This window comes from Heterodontus francisci, chromosome 23 (genome assembly GCF_036365525.1).
Source record: "Heterodontus francisci isolate sHetFra1 chromosome 23, sHetFra1.hap1, whole genome shotgun sequence".
NCBI classification, from domain to species: Eukaryota; Metazoa; Chordata; class Chondrichthyes; order Heterodontiformes; family Heterodontidae; genus Heterodontus; species Heterodontus francisci.
This window is the reverse complement of record NC_090393.1, coordinates 57,023,014-57,043,648: the sequence shown is the minus strand read 5'-3', so window position 1 is coordinate 57,043,648 and position 20,635 is coordinate 57,023,014. Positions and strand designations below refer to the sequence as shown.

At 42.3% G+C, this 20,635-nt stretch overlaps 1 protein-coding gene across 1 annotated transcript in view; it reads left to right on the top strand.

Moving 5' to 3' along the window:
• The first annotated feature begins 383 nt into the window (after nt 1-383).
• The window catches only part of mapk1 (mitogen-activated protein kinase 1), a 114,910-nt gene continuing 94,658 nt past the window's right edge, over nt 384-20,635 (top strand). Inside the window, exon 1 of the mRNA XM_068055354.1 lies at nt 384-546. Within this exon, the coding sequence (XP_067911455.1) occupies nt 419-546 (128 nt within the window). The 5' untranslated portion in view covers nt 384-418. The remainder of the gene's footprint in view (nt 547-20,635) is intronic.

Here is a 20,635-nt window from a genome sequence, read left to right as displayed (position 1 = left end):
CCAGATCTTTGCCCACTCACTTAACCTATCTATATTTCTTTGTAGCCTCCTTATATCTTCTTCACAACTTACTTTCCTACCTATCTTCATTGGCTGTAAAGCGCTTCTGGGCCTCTTGAGTCATGGAAGGTGCTATATAAATGCAAGTTTTAAGTTCCTCTTTCTTTACTCACCACCTTATTACACTCGGCCTCTGAATACCCACCCAGTGCTTCAATCCTGATCACCGTCCAATCAAAACACTCGTTGGCAGCTGCGGGTCAGGTGGTCTATCATTGTCCAATCGAATTGCTCGCTGGTGCTGCGAGTCAGCTGGTTTCCAGTGGTCCAATCGTGCCCCTCCCTGTTGGTTTGCCGTCACGTGTGGTCGTCAGTCCAATCGGTGCGATCCTTGGTCATTCCGGATGATCTGAGTAAGATGGCGGCTGCGCCGACTTTGCCTCAGTGCGCAACCGGGCCTGAAGTGATTCGTGGGCAGGTGTTTGACACTGGGCCGCGATACACCAATCTCAGCTACATCGGGGAGGGAGCTTATGGCATGGTTTGGTGAGTGCGGTGTCGTCCGAGGGGCGGGGGGGAATGGGAGAGAGCCGGAACCCGTAGAGGGAATGGGAGGGGGCGGGAGAGGAGGCAGAGATTTGGGAGCCGGGGGTGGGATGGTGAACAGAGAGAGGGGAGATCCAGGAAAGGAGGCCGGGGCTCCGCGGGCGGGAAGATGCTCGAGAAGAGCTTAGGGCGTTGGGAGATGAGGGTGAGAATTTGGAGGGAAAGAAGACTAGGGGTTGGAGAGGGAAGTAGTACAGGTGAGGGAAGATGAGTGGAAAAGAGTCAAATACAGGCGAGGATTTGAAAAAATGCATGATGGAATGCGGTTGCTTCAGGGAGATGGGGAGAGAAGTTCAAGCATTTGGGAGAGAAAAATAGGCAGCTCTTGGAGATGAGAGACTGGGGAGGATAAAGGTGGAAGAGGAGTCTGGGCATTTGAGAGGAATAGGATATAGATATGTACAGACGAGGATATAGGAAGTCGGGAGAGGCTGTAAAATTTTCGGGAGTAGGGAAAGTGGTGATTATGTAGATCGCGATGCAGGATGTAAGGTTGTAAGTACAATATTTTAATTGGACTGTGACCTGGTGATTTGTTCTGAAGTCACTTTATTTTGGAGATATAGTTGTGGCTTGAGATTCTTATTGCTTACTGGCACATATACATGCAGATAACCTGTAGAAAGTACATGTGCAAACTTGAGAGGTCCAAGTGTGGTGATGCCAACTAACTTTCCCTTTGGTTAAATATGGCCATGTCTTATGTAATTGCAATGGGTTCTTCAGAGGCCCTTTGCACTACAGCATCAATGCCACCAGGAGTGACGTGGAGTGAATTAAGCAGTACTGTCTCAAAAGTGTAGAGAACCACCTGAAGATGTGATTTTCCTGGCGCCTGTGGAGTTTCCAGCCTGCTGCAACAGGCCAGTAATGTAACTTCTTGCCTGTGCTTGCATAACTGTTACTAGTACTGTGTAATACACCCTATAGTGTAAATAGTGCAGATTCAACAGCACTCGCAGTCGTAGCACATAAATGGGCACGAAAACACATCTGGGGTAATCCGAAGAGTTTAACATTTTTACACACCTTTTGTTGAGAAACTCCTATGACCAGGTCATTTTTTAAAAAGTTGTTGTGAATTAGCAAGTTTTCTGTCCTCAAGCCAATGATTTTAGGTGCATTGTCATTCCACTGATATTGGCAGCCCTCCATTACTTTGGCCATTTTTCATGTTAGTCTAGACACTGAGCATTTTCAGACTGTTTAACTGTTGTGGGCAGTTAAGTCCGCCCAACCCTGTTCTTGCCCAATGTCCGCACATAAAGTTTACAGTAGAGGTTGCTGGGCAAAGATCAGAAGGGAAATTCCAGGCTGATTTTGTTTTTCTCCTCCGTGTACAGGTATTAAAACAAACTGGAGCCCCACCCTCCTCCTCCCCCCCCCCCGGCCAAGCTGATAGCTCATTTCCTAATTGAACTTTGTGGCTCGGTACCATACAAGACGGTGTGTTAACTTGCTGTTCCATTGAGGAAGCCTATTTATTTAAAAAAAAATAATGATTGCTACATTATGTATATCATGTAAGTCTGATGTCTCAGCAAAGTGTTCCCACAATGATGTTTAAATGCCATTTGTGGCTGGGTTTTTATCCCAGAATTGGAGTCTCATTTCCTGGAGTTGTCATGTTACTGATAATGGCTAGATGTTAACTTGAGTGAAACATTACATCAGTTATCTGTTTAAAAATTCACAAAGTTCTAGGTTTTGTATAACGCCTCTTTGTTTAAAGCTGTTCGTGTAAGTTTATTTTTCTGACATCATACCAACTAATTGCAGTTTTGTAATGAGGCCTTTTACGAAAGGTGAATGGAAAAATCTCAACTAAAATGCCTCCATGCAAAACAAAAATTGGAGTGCGATTTATCTATTCAGTTAAAACAAATAAGACAGAATCAGCTGTAAAAATGTCTTGTTTTCTGTGAAGATGGCTTCCTTGTCATGGCTTGCTGTTCTTTGAGGACGTGACTAAGGTTAGTCTGGTCTGATTGCCCAAGAAGCAGTAGATCAATCTATGGTTAAATAAAACATACTCATAAGTCTAGCCAATCCTAAACAATACTATATCCTACCACTGACCTTGGAAAATTAATTATACTCATAGGAAAAATGGTATACCTTATACCCTACATTGGGGCATGTTGTACCGATTGTAGCATCCTGACTTAATGTGGTGACTTAGTAGCTTCTGGTTGTAAAATGTAGTGGAATCTTACAAGTATGAATGTTTCCTCTACCAATAGAGAAGCCCATGTAAAAGTGCTGTGTAATCCATCCATTGGTATAGAGTTTAATTGGGTAAGATGTCCTCACTAATAGTAAACATGAGTTGTGTAGTTATTCAAAAATGAATCGTGCCCTTTTTATTAAAATGCTGCATTTTGAATTGGCGTTCACGATTCATAACTTTGGTGATTTCTGTGGAGTCACATCCTACATTTGCAAAGAGTTTTATGTCAGTTTAGAAACTAGGTTCCATCGTTTATCCTGACCCTGAGGAAGTCTTGTACAAATATTATTGGACAGCTGCAGGTTTTTTTTCTGGGGCACAACCTCTTTGATTACGCACCCCCCCCCCCCCCCCCCACCTCCCTTCCCCCAAGCTCCTGCAAGTTACATTTTCATTTAATGTGTGCTACAGATTATTTGTATGGCTTTGGGTAGGTGAAGTGTTTTGACTTCTGGTAAAATATATAGAAGCGTGCACCCTCTAATTCTGTCATGTTTGAATATGCTTGTCTGATATTTGCTTCTGGAACATGGAATAAAATTTCCGCTCCATAATACACAGCTTTATTTAGTTTTTCTGTGGCTCTGAGAGACTCACCAACAGAGGGGCTTGTGTAGAGTTCAGTGATCTAAATGCAAATATTCATACAGTAACTGTGGTTTAAATTATTGTAGAGCCTGGCTCCTGCTCTACAGCCCTTCCTACATTAAGATCATAGAAACTTGCACAGAAGGAGGTCATTCGGCCTGTCATGCCTGTGCTGCCTCTTTGAAAGAGCAAACATGCTTAGTTCACATCCCTGCTTTGTTCACATCCCTGCTTTTTGTCTGTAAGTTCCTCATCCTGAAGTACCTGTGCGCCTCTCTTTTAAAATTATTTACGAAGTTGGCTTCTCACCACCTTTCCAAGTCGTGTTCTGACAACTGAGTGGAAAATTTCTCTTCATCTGCCCTCTAGATCTTTTGCCAATGATTTTAAATCTATGGCCTCTGGTTATTGACCCATTCACCATGGGGAATAGTTTTTCTCTAACTCTTCCATCAAAACCTCTCATTATCTTGAAAGCCTTCATTAGGTCACCACTTATTAACCTTCTCTGTTCAAAGAAAATAGGAGCAGGAGTAGGCCATTTGGCCCTTTGAGCCTGATCCGCCATTCATTATGATCATGCCTGATCATGCAACTCCGTAATCTGTTCCTGCTTTCCCCCCATATCCTTTAATCCCTTTCGCCCTAAGAGCTATATCTAACTCCTTCTTGAAAACATACAATGTTTTGGCCTCAACTGCTTTCTTTGTTAGCAAATTTCACAGGCTCGCCACTCTCTAGGTGAAGAAATTTCTCCTCATCTCAGTCCTGAAAGGTTTACCCCGTATCCTTAGACTATGACCCCTGGTTCTGGACTCCCCCACCATTGGAGAATCATAACTTTTCAAACCCCTCATAACTGAAGTCCTTCAACCCTGGTAACATCCTGGTAATATCTTCTGTACGCTTTCTAAGGCCGTTGCATTTTTCATGAAGTGTGGTGCCCAGAATTATTCACAGTACTCCAACTGTGGCCTAACCAGTGATTTATAATGTTCTAGCATGATCTCTTTTATATTTCTCTATAAACTCAAGTATGCTTTTTTAACCACCTTTATCAGCTTGTCCTGCTTTTATGTATATGGCCACCAAGGCCTCTAGCTTGACCCCTCTTGATTGTTTCTGTTTTGAAATTTGATATAAAATAATCTGGATTATTGTGGCGAGGGGGGAAGGATGATTTGTTAAAGTTTTACTTAATCTGTTCAGAGAATTTTTCTGAATTGGTGTGCATTGTTGAAGTTGGTATGACCGTTTTACAATGCAGATGTCCATTCTGGCAACGTTGCTGAACTAATAATGTTGCAGGATTTCACTGAGATGTACTATTTGTTCCACTTAACAAATTTCACTGGTCCCTACTTTAATTTGTCGTTTGTTCTGTGAAGCCTATTCAGAGTCTTATCCTTTCACTGTTGATCTGTGCCAGTAGGTTTATTCTGATGGTTTTCTTAACAGATCTATATTTTCACCAAAATACTGCAGATGCTGGAAATCTAAAATAAAAAAAAAAGTGCTGGAAATACTTAGCAGGTCTGGCAGCATCTGTGGAGAGAGAAGCAGAATTTAGGGTTCTGATAGGCCACTGACCACAAATGTTAACTCTGCTTCTCTCTCCACAGATGCTGCCAGACCTGCTGAGTATTTCCAGCATTTTTTGTTATATTCTATATTTTCACCCATGTTGTATACCATTTCTCCATGAAAGCTCTGTTTGATGGAGGTGTTCTCCATTTAAATGTTCTTTGAAAATCTCTACTTCGCCTTTGGCACAGCTAGGACTTGGGGTTCATCCATTGGATGAATTGTGTGGTTAATCCTGTAGCATTGTGCAGTGTCACTGTGCTATCTTGCTGCTTTTTGTGGATTCCACTTTTTGGTTTGTGCTGGAGTGTGATTCTGATCTTTCTGTTGCTGATTGTCTTAAACACCTTGCTCTTAAACTTCTAATTGTATCATGTAATGCAAGTGGAAAAGTTTGAATATGTGCCGTAGAATCATAGAAAGTTTATGGCACAGAAAGAGGCCACTTGGCCCAGTGTTTCTGCACTGGCTGAAACAAAAAGTGCCTCCGAGCCTAATCCCGCTTTCCAGCATTTGGTCCGTAGCCCTGCAGCTAACGGCACATCAGGTGCACATACAGGCACCTTTTAAATGAGATGAGGGTTTCTGCCTTTACCACACTTTCAGGCAGTGAGTTCCAGACCCCCACCATCTGCGTGAAAAATGTTTTCCTCATCTCCCCTCTAATCCTTCTACCAATCAATGCCCCCTAGTCACTGATCCCTCTGCTAAGGTAAATAGGCCCTTCCCATCCACTCTATCCAGGCCCCCCTCAATTTTGTAGATATCAATCAAATCTACCCTCAGCCTCCCCTCTTTCAGAGAGAACAACCCCAGCCTATCCAATCTTTCCTCATAGCTACAATTTTCCAGTTCTGGCAACGTCCTCGTAAATCTTCTCTGTACCCTCTCTAGTGCAATTACATCCTTTCTATGTTGAGGTGAACAGAAGTGCACACAGTACTCAAGTTTTTATACAGTTCCAGCATAACCTCCCTACTTTTATATTCTTTGCCTCGGCTAATAAAGGAAAGGATTCCATAGGCCTTCTTAACCACTTTATCGACCTGTCCTGCTACCTTCAGGGATCTGTGGACGTACGCTCCAAGGTCCCTCACTTCCTCTACACCTCTCAGTATTCTCCCATTTATTGTGTAATCCTTTGCCTTGTTTGACCTCCCCAAATACATCACCTCACTTCTCTAGCTTAAATTCCATTTGCCACTTTTCTGCCCACCTGACTAGTCTATTGATATCTTCCTGCAGTCTACAGCTATCGTCCATGTTATCAACCACGTGGCCAATTTTTGTCTCATCTGCAAACTACTTGACCATTCCCCCTGCATTTACATCCAAAAATTTGTTGATAAAGCAAAATGAAAATATACAGAACAGGAGGCCATTCATGTAGACTCTTTCGTAGCGCTCTAGCAATCAGTCCCACCCGCTGTTATTTCCTGTAGCTCTGCAATTTTTTTTTCTTGTATATCTAAGTATATATCTAATTCCCTTTTGAAAATTACTGCCATTTCAGCGCATTCCAGATCATCCTAACTCATTGCATGAATTTTTTAAAATCTCCCCTCTGGTTTGCCAATTATCCTAAATCTGTATACCGTGGTTACCAACTTTTCTGCCAATGGAAACAGTTTCCCCTTATTTATTCTATCATCATTTTGAACGTGATTCACTCAGTGAAATGCAGCAGGTAGCTGGATCGAGTATTCTGTGCGTTACAGGACTGGAGAGGGGCAGCTCTTGGATGTTAGTTACACCAGAATCATGAAAGCACATGCAGAAAAAGAGCAAATTGAGAAATTTTGAGCAGAGCGGGGATCTTGGAATGCTTTTCTTCAAAACAAAAGTACTTTGTCATACAGCAGCATTCAGATACATCAGTGTTTAAAAGTAACACTAATAAAATGCATTTAGTTTTGAAGTCGATTCCAGTGATTTGTTAACTCGTCTGATGGTTTTACTTGTGAAGTAGTTAATTGCCGGCTCAGACAATTGGGGATGAGGGCATGAAATTGAACTCGTTTTGTTGCCTTCGGTCTAAGTTGAGATAGTGTAAAGTGTCTGCTATGCTGAGGTATGGAAAGTGTATTCTATTCTCTGTATGTCACTGAGCAGGACCTTATGGTTGCAGTGAAGACTTGCTGCTAGCTGGAATATATGCAGTAACTTCTCAAAAAAAATTCTTTGCAACTTTTTTTCCAATCAGCCAAAAGAAAAATCAAACCTCTTGTACTAAAAATCATGCTTTCAGAGATTGTGAGAATGCAGAGTCTGTCTTAGGGAGGGCGGTAAACCTAAACACCACACCTCGAAACCTGCTTTTTAAATAACTTTGGAAGTTTGTGACCTGTGCATTTGCTGCTATTTACATATTCAGCTATTTCTAGGTGCTGTGTTTACAATACTCTAGCAATCATTCCTGAAGCACTTTAAAGAGTAACTCACCATTAGGAAAGTTGACCATTGTCCAGATGTGCAACAGATTTCAGACACTGCAGTCAGCTGCATTATGTACAGTTGTGAAGTAAACATGTATGAAGTTCTACACTCTACTTGTTTTGTCTTATTGCTCCTCTCCCATTAGGCAGATGGAGGCTCAGTTCATCAATGGTGTAGTTATCATTTGTAGTCTGCTTCAGTACGGTAAGTGTGATTAATGAGAACACTTCCATTTTTCTCAAGATTTTCCCTCTTTCTATTGCTGATTTAGTTTTCCTCATTAGCTTTAGAGTTGCTAATTTTTTTATGGTATCAACTGTGGCTCAGTTGGTAGCACTATCGCCTGAGTCAGAAGGTTCCCTCTCCAGGACCTGAGCACAAAAATTAAGGCTGAGACTCCAGTGCAGTACCAATGGAATTCTTCACTGTTGGAGGTGCCATCTTTCAGATGAGACGTTAACCCGAGGCCCTGTCTGACCTCTCGGGTGGATGGAAAAGATCTCGGCATTATTTCCGAAGAAGAGTAGGGGAACTATCCCTTGTGTCCTGCACAATATTTATCCCTCAGCCAATATCAGTAAAGCAAGTTATAGTCATCGCATTGCTGTTTATGGGAGCTTGCTGTGTGCAAATTGGTTGCTACATTTCCTAAATTAGAACAGTGACTGCACTTCAAAAAAAATTAATTTGCTGTAAAGTGCTTTGAGATGTTCTGAGGTTGTGAAAGGCGCTATATAAAAGCAAGTCTTTTTATAATTTGATATCGGTCTTTATATTGTAACAGCAGCAACTTGTGCTTACATAGTGCCTTGAGTGTAGGAAAACATCACAAATGGATTTGCAGAAGCATAATCAGACAAAATCTGTTGCCAGGTTGGGTGCTGGGTAAGCAGACTCGATGCTTAGGATATTCGGATTTGGGATATGGGCAGCAGAGTTTCTGATGAGCTAAAGCTTTTGCACTGTGGATGATGGGAGGTCATCTAGGAAAGAGTTAGAATACTGCAGTCTGGAGGTGACAAAACATGGATGAGGCTTTCAATAGCATATGGGCTGGGGTAAGAGTTGAAATGGGTCTGTTATAGAGGTGGAAGTAGGGGATCTTTGGAGAGGCTATGGGGTTGGAAGCTCAGCTCAGGAGGTGGAAGTAGGTATAGGATACTGAGGTTGCGAACAATCTGGTTTAACCTGAGACATTGGTGAGGGAACATAGGTTGTGGCAGGGACAAAAGACAGGGATCTTCCAATCTTTGACTGCTGAAAATTGTAGCCAGGACTGGAGGTCGGGCGTGCAGGCTAGCAGAAACAGTCGAGGGGTAGTGGAGAAGTGTGGTTGGGTGCCATCAGTGTACATGTGGAATCCGATTTTATCCTTTACCAAATGTTGTCGTTCTGGATCTTTTCTAAATGTACTTTGAAATGGATTTTCTTGTTTTGAGTGCAGGTTGCCTTTTCATCTTACAGTGATTCATTTTCAATAATGCACAAACCAAATCTTCTTTCAGACAACATGTTTTGAATTGAAGGTCAGAATATTCTGCAATGTGTTCTGCTGTGGCCTGTTATTGGCAAGTCTTAATCTGCAGGCGTGAAATGTTAAGCAATGTTAAAGAAAGCAAAGCTTGCACTTATGAAGTGCCTTATCAAAGCTCCCAAATGTCTCCCAGTACTTTACAACTAGTGAGTTCTTTGAATTGCAGCGATCTGGATCGTGTGGCTAACAGCCATTTTGCGCAAAGATCCAACAGACAGCGGTGAAATGAATAACCAGTTAGTCTGCTTTTGATATTGAAAGGCTGATATTGGCCAAGATATCGAACAAACTCCTTGCTCTTACTACTTGTCTGCAGTTCTGAAAGTCTGTTAATCCCTGTATTATTGCAGTGGAGTACCACCATCAGTTGTGTCAGGGTTCCTGAGTTCGACTTGCATATGATGTTGATGCGGGATGTTTTGCTTACTGATACGTGATAGGAAAAATCACACTTAAACCGAAGTTCAAAGTGTTGCTTGATCTGCTCGTATGATACTCAATTCTTCTCAAATTGTTCTCTCAACCATCACCAGTGACACATCTTTAACCACTTGTACTTTACCCCAGTTTTATACAGTGCACAATGCTGTTTCTGGATACCACTCAAGTTTGAAAGGACAATTGAGTATTATGCTGATGGGTGATTTCACAGTTGAAATGAGCAGTGAATGACTATGCAGCCACTGTTGCACTTTACTGAAGTCCTAGTGACAGAGCTGTAGGTTGCCCTTTCCTGCATAATGAGGTGCATTGCAATATCTGCAGACATTCAATCACAAAGTTGCAGCATTTGTGTGGGACTGACATCTAGTGATGGCTGAGGTCTATTTCTAATCTGTTTTAAATAAAAAATAGCTGAAGTAGTGGAGAAAGTATATTTATTGATCCACCATTTTCATATGTGACTGCTCAGCCATCAATTTTGAAAATCTTGCCATTTCCTTAAATGTTCTTAAGATATGTGCAAATCAAGTTTTCCTTTATGCGGTTGGGACCTTTCAAAATGCATGCAGGTAGTAGGAAGAAATGCATTAAAGCTTTCTATTGCCATTGTAATTGTGAAATAAAACAGAAAATTGAAATACTCAGCAGGTCAGGTAGTATCTGTGGAGAGAGAAACAGTTAACATTTCGCATCAATGACCTTTCATCAGAACTTGGAAAAATTAAAAATGAAGCAGGTGTTAAGCAAGTGAAAGGGGGAGGGTGGAAAAAGAACAAAAGGAAGGCCTGTGATAGGGTGGAAGGCGGAAGAGATTAAATGACAAAAGAGTTGGTGCTGCAGGGCCAAAGGGAGTGTTATAAGCAAAGAAACAAAAGATGTGTCCAGAGATGTGAATTGAAGAATCGTGAGCAGCTGCCATCTGAAAACAAAAACAAGTGAACAATGAAAGTAAAACTGAAACCTGCAAAGAAAAAGAAAACAAAATGGGGCAAAGATTACAGTCTGAAATTGTTGAACTCCATGTTGAGTTTAGAAGGCTGTAAAGTGTCTAATTGAAAGATGAGGTGCTGATCCTCTAGCTTACTTTGATCTTCATTGGAACACTGCAGTAGGTCGGGGACAGAGGTCAGTGTGAGAGCAAAGTGGAGAATTAAAATGACAGCGACCAGAAGCTTAAGGTCATGCTAGTGGACTGAGTGGAGGTGCTCAGCAAAATGGTCACCCTATCTTGGTGGCTGTAATGTACAGCAGACCACGTTGTGAGCAATAAATTAAAAGTACATTTAATTTGCTGTTTCACCTGGAAAGTGTGTTTGGGTCCTTGGACGGTGAGGAGAGAGGAGGTGAAAGGGCAGGTGTTGCATCTTCTGTGCTTGCATGGAAAGGTATCATGTGTAGGAGAGGGGGTGTTGAGGGCGATTAAGGAGTGGACAAGGGTGTTGCAGAGCAAATGGTCCCTTCGAAATGCTGAAAGGGGAGGGGAAGATGTTTGGTGATAGCATCACGCTGGAGGTGGCGGAAATGGCAGAGGATGATCCGTTTGGTACAGAAGCTAGTGGGGTAGAAGGTGAAGCTAAGGGAAACCCTATCATGATTCTGGTAGGGAAGGGTGAGATTAGAAGTGCGGGAAATGAGATGGACACGGTCAAGGACCCTGTCAAGCATGATTGGAGGAGTCCTTGATTGAGGAAAAACACATAAGAAGCACTGGTATGGATGGTTGCATCATCAGAACAGATGTGATGGAGAAACTAGAAGAAGGAAACAGAGTCCTTACAGGAAGTAGGATGTGAGGACGTGTAGTTGGGGGTTATTATGGGAATCAGTGGGCTTATCGTGAGTATTTGTAGATGGCCTATCCCCAGAAATGGAGACAGAGAAGTCGACAAAGGGACGGGAAGAACCAGAAATAGATTGTGTGAAGGTGAGAAGGATGGAAATTGATTGCAAAGTTGAAATTTTCCAGTTCAGCGTGGGAGCAGGAAATGGCACCGATAGTCATCAATGGAAAAGAGACAAGGGATGTCCTACATTTCTATACCTCAGTTCCCCACCAGGATGGTCTGACGGCTGTCTGCTTCCTTGAACTCGGGCTCAACTAGTCTCTATCCAGCTTTGGGGAAACCTAAAGCAGATTGGGTGACCACTTTGCGGAACAGCTTTGCCTGGTTCGCTAGCATGACCCCTAGCATTTTAATTCTCTACCTAGCTCTCACACTGACCCCGCTGCCCTCTGCCTCCTGTAGTGTTCCAGTGAAGTTCAAGGAACAGAAGCTCAAGGAACAGCACCTCATCTTTCAATTAGGCACTTTATGGCCTTCCAGACTCAACATGACGTTCAACTATTTCAGGCTGTAATCTCTGCCACCATTTTGTTTCCTTTTTCTGTGCAGGTTTCAGTTTAATCTCATTGTTCTCTTGTTTTTGCTTTCAGATGGCAGCATCACACCATCTCTAGACACATCTTTTGTTTCTTTTCTTGTCCCATTACCACTCCCTTTGGTTGTGCACCACTAACTCTTTTGTCATTTAATCTCTCCTGTCTTCCACCCTATTGTCCGCAACACGCCCCCTTTTTTTCTTCACTCTTCAATTCACTTGCTTAAAACCTAATACATTTCTAACTTGCTTAGTTCTGATGAAAGATCATTGACAATAAACTCTTTCTGTCTCCACAGATGCTGCCTGATCTATTGAGCATTTCTGACATTTTCTGTTTTATTTGATTTCCAGCATCTGCAGTATTTTGCTGTTGTAATTGTGAGCCTTTATTCAGGCTGGAGTCCAAGGAGCTGCCACTCTGTACAGTGTTAATTTGTACTTGAAGTAGAGGCTGATGTGTGTGCCCCTCTAACTGTTACTAAGCATTCTAGTTATCTCGAATAATGGCCTTCAAAGTTCTGTCTATGGTGTAGCCCTCATACCAGTTTGTGCGCACCCCACAAATGTGACCTCCAGGGACTCCCTTTTCTAAGTTTTGGAAAACAGCAGCTGTCCAAAGAATAACAATGCTTTAATTGTAGAATGTGTCCATTAGTTTACAACAACAGAAATAAATATGCCAGAATGCAGAAATCTGACAGTCAGATATTTTGCCCCAGCTTGAAAACCCATGGCCCATTGTTTATTGAGAGAAGCTTGCAAGGCAATTGGGGGAGGAGGAGTTTGCCAAATGTGCAAATTACAACTCGAATATTTACATGTTTTTACAGTCCAAAGTAAAAGCATCTGTGTTATACAAGTAATGATCATAAGTCTTGTCTATATTTCTAACAAGTGTATGATATTGAGACTAGAAGCCAAGTTTCAGATACAGGTAAAGCTAAATGCCATAGTGCTTCTCTATCTGTGTGAGGCAACAGCATGTGTTCTAAAATAACAAGAAACAACATAATGTTAGTCTGAAGCCAGCACTATTTTGAAATAGAAGGGTCCTTCTCCATCTTTAAATTGTCTCTTCACACAGCTTGCACCATTACTCTGCCAGGTGAAGCTATTTGGGTAAGAGCTTCCTAGTGTGCTGACAGGCTTCCATTGGTGTTTGAATTGTGTGAAGACAGTCCTAATTTTGTATGCAGATAGTAACTGAGTCTGTGAATGAACAATCCTTTGACTGCTATTCATATCAAGGCCCAGCCGTTGCAGTAATGAACACTTGAGGTAACTGTCCAAACCATGTGACTGTCCTTATTCTCAAGTGCTATTATTTCTTGGGTCAAGGCCTTCCAAAAAGAAGTTGACTGTGTGCAGCTCCTCTTTCTCGCACCCCCCCCCCCCCCCCCCCCAGTTAATAGCTGTTTGTGAAAACTCTCTCATTGGAGCATAGTGTTTTCAGTACTTTCTATTGAATGTTCTCAGTTATACAGCACAGAAACAGGCCCTTCGGCCCATCGTGTCTGGGCCAGCCATCAAGCACCTATCTATTCTAATCCCATTTTCTAACACTTGGCCTGTAGCCTTGTATGCTGTGGCGTTTCAAGTGCTCAATACTACTTAAATGTTGTGAGGGGTTCCTGCCTCTACCACCGCTTCAGGCAGTGTGTTCCAGATTTCAACCACCCTCAAGGTGAAATTTTTTTTCCTCAAATCCCCTCTAAATCTCCTGCCCCTTACCTTAAATCTATGCCACCTGGTTATTGATCCCTCCACTAAAGGAAAAAGTTTCTTTCTATCTATCCTATCAGTGCTCCTCATAATTTTGTATACCTCAATCAGGTCCCCCGGTATAAAACTCTTACGGCCAAGGAGTAAAATTAGTGCGGGACAGCAGCCCATTCTGTTTCTTTATCCAGTATGCTCATAGTTGTTGCATTTTATTTTTAAATGGCCTGTAGATTAAAGGCCTACTTGGATCTGCAAATGAGACCCAACCCGAACCCGACAGGACCCCGCCCGGCCCAGCCTGCATTCTTCCATTTTTTCCCTGCGCCCGAGCTGACTCGACCATCAGTTAACCTACCTTCCATTTTTCACTTTGTTCCTTACCTGCACAAGCTTAAAATAACTAGCTAAACCACCTTTAAAGTCCAAAATGTAAATTAACATTAGAGTCACTTACCTGAGGTGGTGATAAAGCGTGTCCGACCCGACCCCGACACATGTCGTCTAATCCCGTCGGGTTCGGATCGAGTAGCAGGCCTTTACTGTAGATTAATTGCCTGGTGGCTTGAGAGTAGCCATATTGTACCTTGTACCAAGGGGGAGGTGGTGGCATAGTGGTAATGTCACTGGGCTAGTAATCCAGAAACCTAGGCTAATGCTCGGGATAAAAACAAGAAATGCTGGAAATACTCAGGTCTGGCAGCATCTGTGGAGAGAGAAGCAGAGTTAACGTTTCAGGTCAGTGACCCTTCTTCAGAACTAGCAGATATTAGAAATGTGAAAGGTTTTAAGCAAGTAAAGCGGAGGTGGGGCATGAGATAACAAAGGAGAAGGTGTAGATAGCGCAAGGTCACAGAGAATAACCGACCAGAAGGTCATGGAGCAAAGGCAAACAATATGTTAATGGTGTGTTGAAAGACAAAACATTAGTACAGATAGGGTGTTAATGGACTGAAAACTGAACAGCCACAAGTACAAACATGAAAAATAACAGTGGGTAGGCAAACTGAACAAACTAAGATGAAATGAAATAAACACAAAAAAAGTGAAAGAAATATAAAAAAGAACTAAAAATAAAAGTAAAATGGGGGGGCCCCGTCATGCTCTGAAATTATTGAACTCAATGTTCAGTCCGGCAGGCTGTAGCGTGCCTAATCGGTAAATGAGATGCTGTTCCTCGAGCTTGCGTTGATGTTCACTGGAACACTGCAGCAGTCCCAGGACAGAGATGTGAGCAGGGGGGAGTGTTGAAATGTCAAGCAACCGGAAGCTCGGGGTCATGCCTTCGGACTGAGCGGAGATGTTCCGCAAAGCGGTCACCCAGTCTGCGCTTGGTCTCCCCAATGTAGAGGAGACCACACTGTGAGCAGCAAATACAGTATACTACATTGAAAGAAGTACAAGTAAATCGCTGCTTCACCTAAAAGGAGTGTTTGGTGCCTGGCATAGTGAGGAGAGAGGAGGTAAATGGGCAGAAGCACTTCTGATATGTTTTCCTTTTTCCTCAACCAAGGATTCCCTCCCACTGTGGTTGACAGGGCCCTCAACCGTGTCAGACCCATTTCCCAAACCTCTACCCTCACCCCTTCCCCTCCCTCCCAGAACCGCGAGAAGGTTCCCCTTGTCCTCACTTTCCACCTCATCAGCCTCTGTATCCAAAGGGTCATCCTCCGCCATCTCCAGCATGATGCCACCAAACGCATCTTCCCCTCCCTTCCCCTGTCATCATTCCGAAGGGATCGTTCCCTCCACGACGCCCTGGTCCACTCCTCCATTGCGCCCACCACCTTGTCCCCTTCCCAGGGCACCTTCCCCTGCAATCGCAGGAGGTGTAATACCTGTCCATTTACCTCCTCTCTCTTCACTATCCCAGGCCGCAAACACTCCTTTCAGGTGAAGCAGCTATTTACTTCTTTCAATGTCGTATACTGTATTCACTGCTCGCAATGTGGTCTCCTCTACATTGGGGAGACCAAACGCAGACTGGGTGATCGCTTTGCGGAACACCTCCGCTCAGTCCGAAAGCATGACCCCGAGCTTTCGGTTGCTTGCCATTTCAACACTCCCCTCACCACCCCCCCGGCTCTCATGCTCACATCTCTGTCCTGGGATTGCTGCAGTGTTCCAGTAAACATCAACGCAAGCTCGAGGAACAGCATCTCATTTACCGATGAGGCACAGTACAACCTGCCGGACTGAACAATGAGTTCAATAATTTCAGAGCATGATGGGGCCCCCCATTTTACTTTTATTTTTAGTTCTTTATATTTCTTTAAACTATTTTTTGTGTTTACTTTATTTTATCTTAGTTTGTTCAGTTTGCCTACCCACTGTTATTTTTCATGTTTGTACTTGTGGCTGTTCAGTTTTCAGTCCGTTAACACCCTATCTGTATTAATGCTTTGTCTTTCAACACACCATTAACATATTGTTTGCCTTTGCTCCATGACCTTCTGGTCAGTTATTCTCTGTGACCTTGCAATATCTACACCTCCTTCGTTATCTCTTGCCCCACCTCCGCTTTACTTCCTGAACCTTTCACACTTCTAATATCTGCTAGTTCTGAAGAAGTGTCACTGACCTGAAACATTAACTCTGCTTCTCTCTTCACAGATGCTGCCAGAACTGCTGAGTATTTCCAGCATTTCTTGTTTTTATTTCAGATTTCCAGCATCTGCAGTATTTTGATTTTATTTTAATGCTGTGGGGATATGGGTTCAAATCCCACCACGGCAGATGGTGAAATTTGAATTCAGTTATTAAATCTAGAGCTTAAAAAGCTAGTTTAATGGTGACCATGAAACATCGTCAATTTTTGGCAGTTAGGTATGGACAATAAATGCTGGCCTAACCAGCGACGCCCACGTCTCACGAATGAATATAAAAAAATCATCCAGCTGGCGGACTTCAGTATTGGTGTCTTGTTGAATGTTTATCAAGTAATTATGACGTACTGCTAAGTACTGCTGGTGCAGTAACTGGCACATTAATGATCTGACAAGTGGGATGATGCCTTACGTGCTTTCATTTTACTCGAGTGCAATCATTGACACTAGCTAGTATAAATGGACTGGCACATCCATTGTTTAATATGCCGAGTCAGTTCATTGCATCAGTCTGCTTGTGTTAATGCAAGTATTCTGATACTCGGGACTGGCTGGGTGTCATGATCTGCAAAATAACCCATTGTTTTAGAATAGGTAATCTCAGTAATGGTAATGCACAGGGACGAATAACAAAAGGGCCAATCCTTTAATTTAGTCATATACTCCATATACAGAAGAACTAATTCTCAGGCATACCTTGAGTTCCATTGAAATTATAGGAGATTGGTAGCCTTCAATATAGAATGAGAGCAGTATAGGATACTCATTCTGCCATCAGCCTCCCAGGACAGAATTGTGCAGTTGTAACCTAAACAGTGGCTTTATTTCCCAAATAGTAGGTGGGTTCAAGTGTATATTTCTCAAAATCCATGTATAAATTGCTTCAGCTTTAGATTTTAGAGCCTTGAATGCTTGCAGAGCTGCTCAGCAGGGAATCACTTTAGGATTTGGGAACACAAGTGCTGTCAGACTTTCTATGCAAACAGTAACTAGACAGTGATGTTTCATGATCTGCTTTGATGAGCTAAATATATCTTAGAATTCAGGGTTGCAAATCTGTAACCAGCATTCAGCCTCCTTAGTCACACCATTAGGACTCTTTTTAGAAGTAGTAATTCTGCTTAACATCCCCTTTTTGTTTTCTGCATGTTTAAAATGTGATAGTCTATTGGGGAATTAGGTGGGAGGGGTTAAGAATCTGGCAGCTGAACTGACAAGACCATGGAAGCACCCTGGGTTAATTACTATGTTTACTGATAACTCTGCTCTATCACACTGACTCTGTAATGCCTCCCAAGGCAGTTCTCCTGATGTCATTGGCACTTGCTGTTTAAACAAAAATGTTTAAATAATTGCATAACATCCTTTTTGCTTTCTCAAATGGGGCACATGTGCCTAATTTCAAGCTCTATTACTTACTGCTATTGTATCAAAACTGTAGAAAATTGGAGGGTTGGCTCATAGTGCTGGTTCCTGTTCCATTCTGTTTTTGCCAGCCCTAGTGCCAATAACAGGGTTTCACTCCAGTATGAAGCTAGTTTTCTGATTCTTTTATGTGATAAACACGTTACAACAGCGACTACACTTCAAAAAGTGCTTCATTGGCTGTACTTTGGGATGTCCTGAGGTTGTGAAAGGCACTAACTAAATGCACATCTTTCTTTTAAAAATAAATGGGGCACTTAATGGTGTTTGAGAATTTCTGTTGTACCAGCCATTTGAAGGGAGACCTGACCTCTTTAACCATTGCAATGGGACAAAAATCTGGGTCGATAGGCAAACACAATCATTGGTATCATGTAAGGATGTTTGGAGGTGTGTGAAGATGTAATAGTTTGACGTGACTTTGTTTTTAAAAACATCTCTGGGAAAGTGGCTGTTATGATATTAAAGATTGGATACAACGTCCTATCAATGTGTTGCATCATTGGGAGCATGGTCTTTGCTAAATACTACACAGTAAAATATAAAACTACTCATTCTTGTGCAGGGAAAAGCTGCCAGATGTCTCTGTCCCCTTAGTATGCTCAGTCATCCTGGAATTGTAACTTCACCACTTTCAGGAGGCTGTTTGGTCATGAGTTGCTGATTTGTGATTGAGAGCCTTGAATTACCATTTTTCCTGCTGAACAGAAGCCAGTTACGGTACTCCCACAGCCACACTGGCTGACATCAGCTAACTTAGTGCAAACTAGGCATCAAGACTAGGATCTTTCTGGTCTGTACTATACTACATGGTACATTTTATCTGCTAACCTGGCAAGGGAACTTTACTTGTATGTATTTCAGGAAATAAAATTGCATCAAGTGTTGTAATTCTACATATTAAAAGGTATTTTTTCCCTTGTATAAAAACTGTTGGTCACAGCAGTGTGCAAGCAAACCTTTTGAGGGAAGAGAACAAACTTGCATTTATACAGTGCCTTTGATCTCTGGCCATCCTAAAACTCTTCACAGCTAGTGAAGTGCTTTTGAAGTATAATTGTGGTACTGTCTGGAAATTTACACACATTAAGGACCCACAAACAACAATGAGATTAAATAACTGCATAATTTATTCTGTTGATATTGGTTGAGAGAAATGTTGGCCAGGCAACTGGGGTAACTCCACCACTTTTTTTTGAATAATTTTTACGTTTACCTGAGAGGTCAACCCAAATTTGGCACCCCCTGACAGGGCTGCTTTGACCCACTTATTCTGGGGAGGGTGTTTCCATTGAGCCATGGCTGGCATCTCTTTGGTCTTGTCATGAATAGGATAGTGACATATAGACAGCTTTCACAGTTCAAAACAAAATAGATCCGAGATAAATGATTGCTCCAAATTTTCTATTAAAAGCAGGAAGAAGTGAAGTGGAGAATCAGGGGTAAATATCCCTTCTATAACTGGATCATGTGGCAGGCTCTTGTAATTGGCTGTTTCATTGAAACAACTGGAATTTTGATATAGAAACGCATGAAAAATTAGTTCTATTTCATTTCAACTTGCCCCTCCTAGCATGGAATGAGTTGGATTACTGTTTCGGTGCCACGTGCTACTCACAATATTGCACAGATGGCCTGTGGTTTCCTATGCAGCAAGTTCACACTCTTGATTGTCACTGTAAGTACGCCCAGGCTATCGTTGGCCAGTTGAGGCTGGAGACAGCAGCATGGGAGCCTCAAATAAGCTTTGATTAGCTACCTGAATGGAATGAACTAAACTCCAGAAAAGGTTATCAGCCTAATGCAAAAATAGATCACCAAAAATTCTGATTATTTCTACAGGCTCAGTCTTGAAATGCAAAAAAGAATGCCTGAAGCCACATAAATAGCAACTGGATTTTAATAGTGCACAATATTTAGACAAAATAGCAATCAGTTGCGGCTGTCTAATGGTCAACTTGAAAGGGGCTTGATTGTGTTGATGGGAATAATACGGAGAGAAGATGTGATATTCTTGTGTGTTGCATATTCAGGACTGTCAGTGCATGATAAATGATTTTTATTCCTACCTCTTCCTGGTAATGATGGATGAGATACTCCACACTGTCCGCATAGTTGGATAGACTTGGAAAAGCCATGTGCAAGTATTTGCAATTTGGTTGCATAGATGAGCGTAATGTTTAGATATATCTGCATGCATCTCACCTGGATAGTTTAAATATTTGTTGAAGCAATGTGTCACCTAAAATTATGGCTATCTTAAAAAAAAATTCAAAGATAAACATGTTCAGCTTTTTGACTAGATTTTCAATTTTTGAACTGATTCTACTTTTTAGTTTTGGGGAGGGCGAGGGGTATGGGAGAATGGGTCATCCAGTGAGGGGTGAGAAATCTGCTCTTTTAGCCGTAAACCTTCTGAGGAAGTAATACCTGGAGTGAAGCATCCCTGCCTATGTACCTCCACCTAGCCTTCCATTTCCTTCGACCATGAACCAACAGAAGAATTGTAGCATGGTAGCGTTTTGGTTTAAGAAGCAACTTTGGACTTTGACATTCGGTATTACTGTGATTCTCACTGCAGTCTTCAGTAGTTATCATAGCATATACCATGAGCTGCACAGTGGCGCAGTGGTTGGCACCGCAGCCTCATAGCTCCAGGGACCTGGGTTCGATTCTGGGTACTGCCTGTGCGGAGTTTGCAAGTTCTCGCTGTGACCGTGTGGGTTTTCGCCGGGTGCTCTGGTTTCCTCCCACAGCCAAAGACTTGCAGGTGATAGGTAAATTGGCTGTTGTAAATTGCCCCTAGTGTAGGTAGGTGGTAGGGAATATGGGATTACTATAGGGTTAGTATAAATGGGTGGTTGTTGGTCGGAACAGACTCGGTGGGCCGAAGGGCCTGTTTCAGTGCTGTATCTCTAAATAAAAAATAAATAAAATAAAAATACCAGTTGAATTGCATTACTTAATTAAAATTTAAGTGCACACACTTGTTGGGGGCTGGAATGGGCCAACATGTACCATAGCTTCCACCAACCGATGGTATCCAGCAAAAGTTTTCAAACCGCACTGCTCAGATACTTG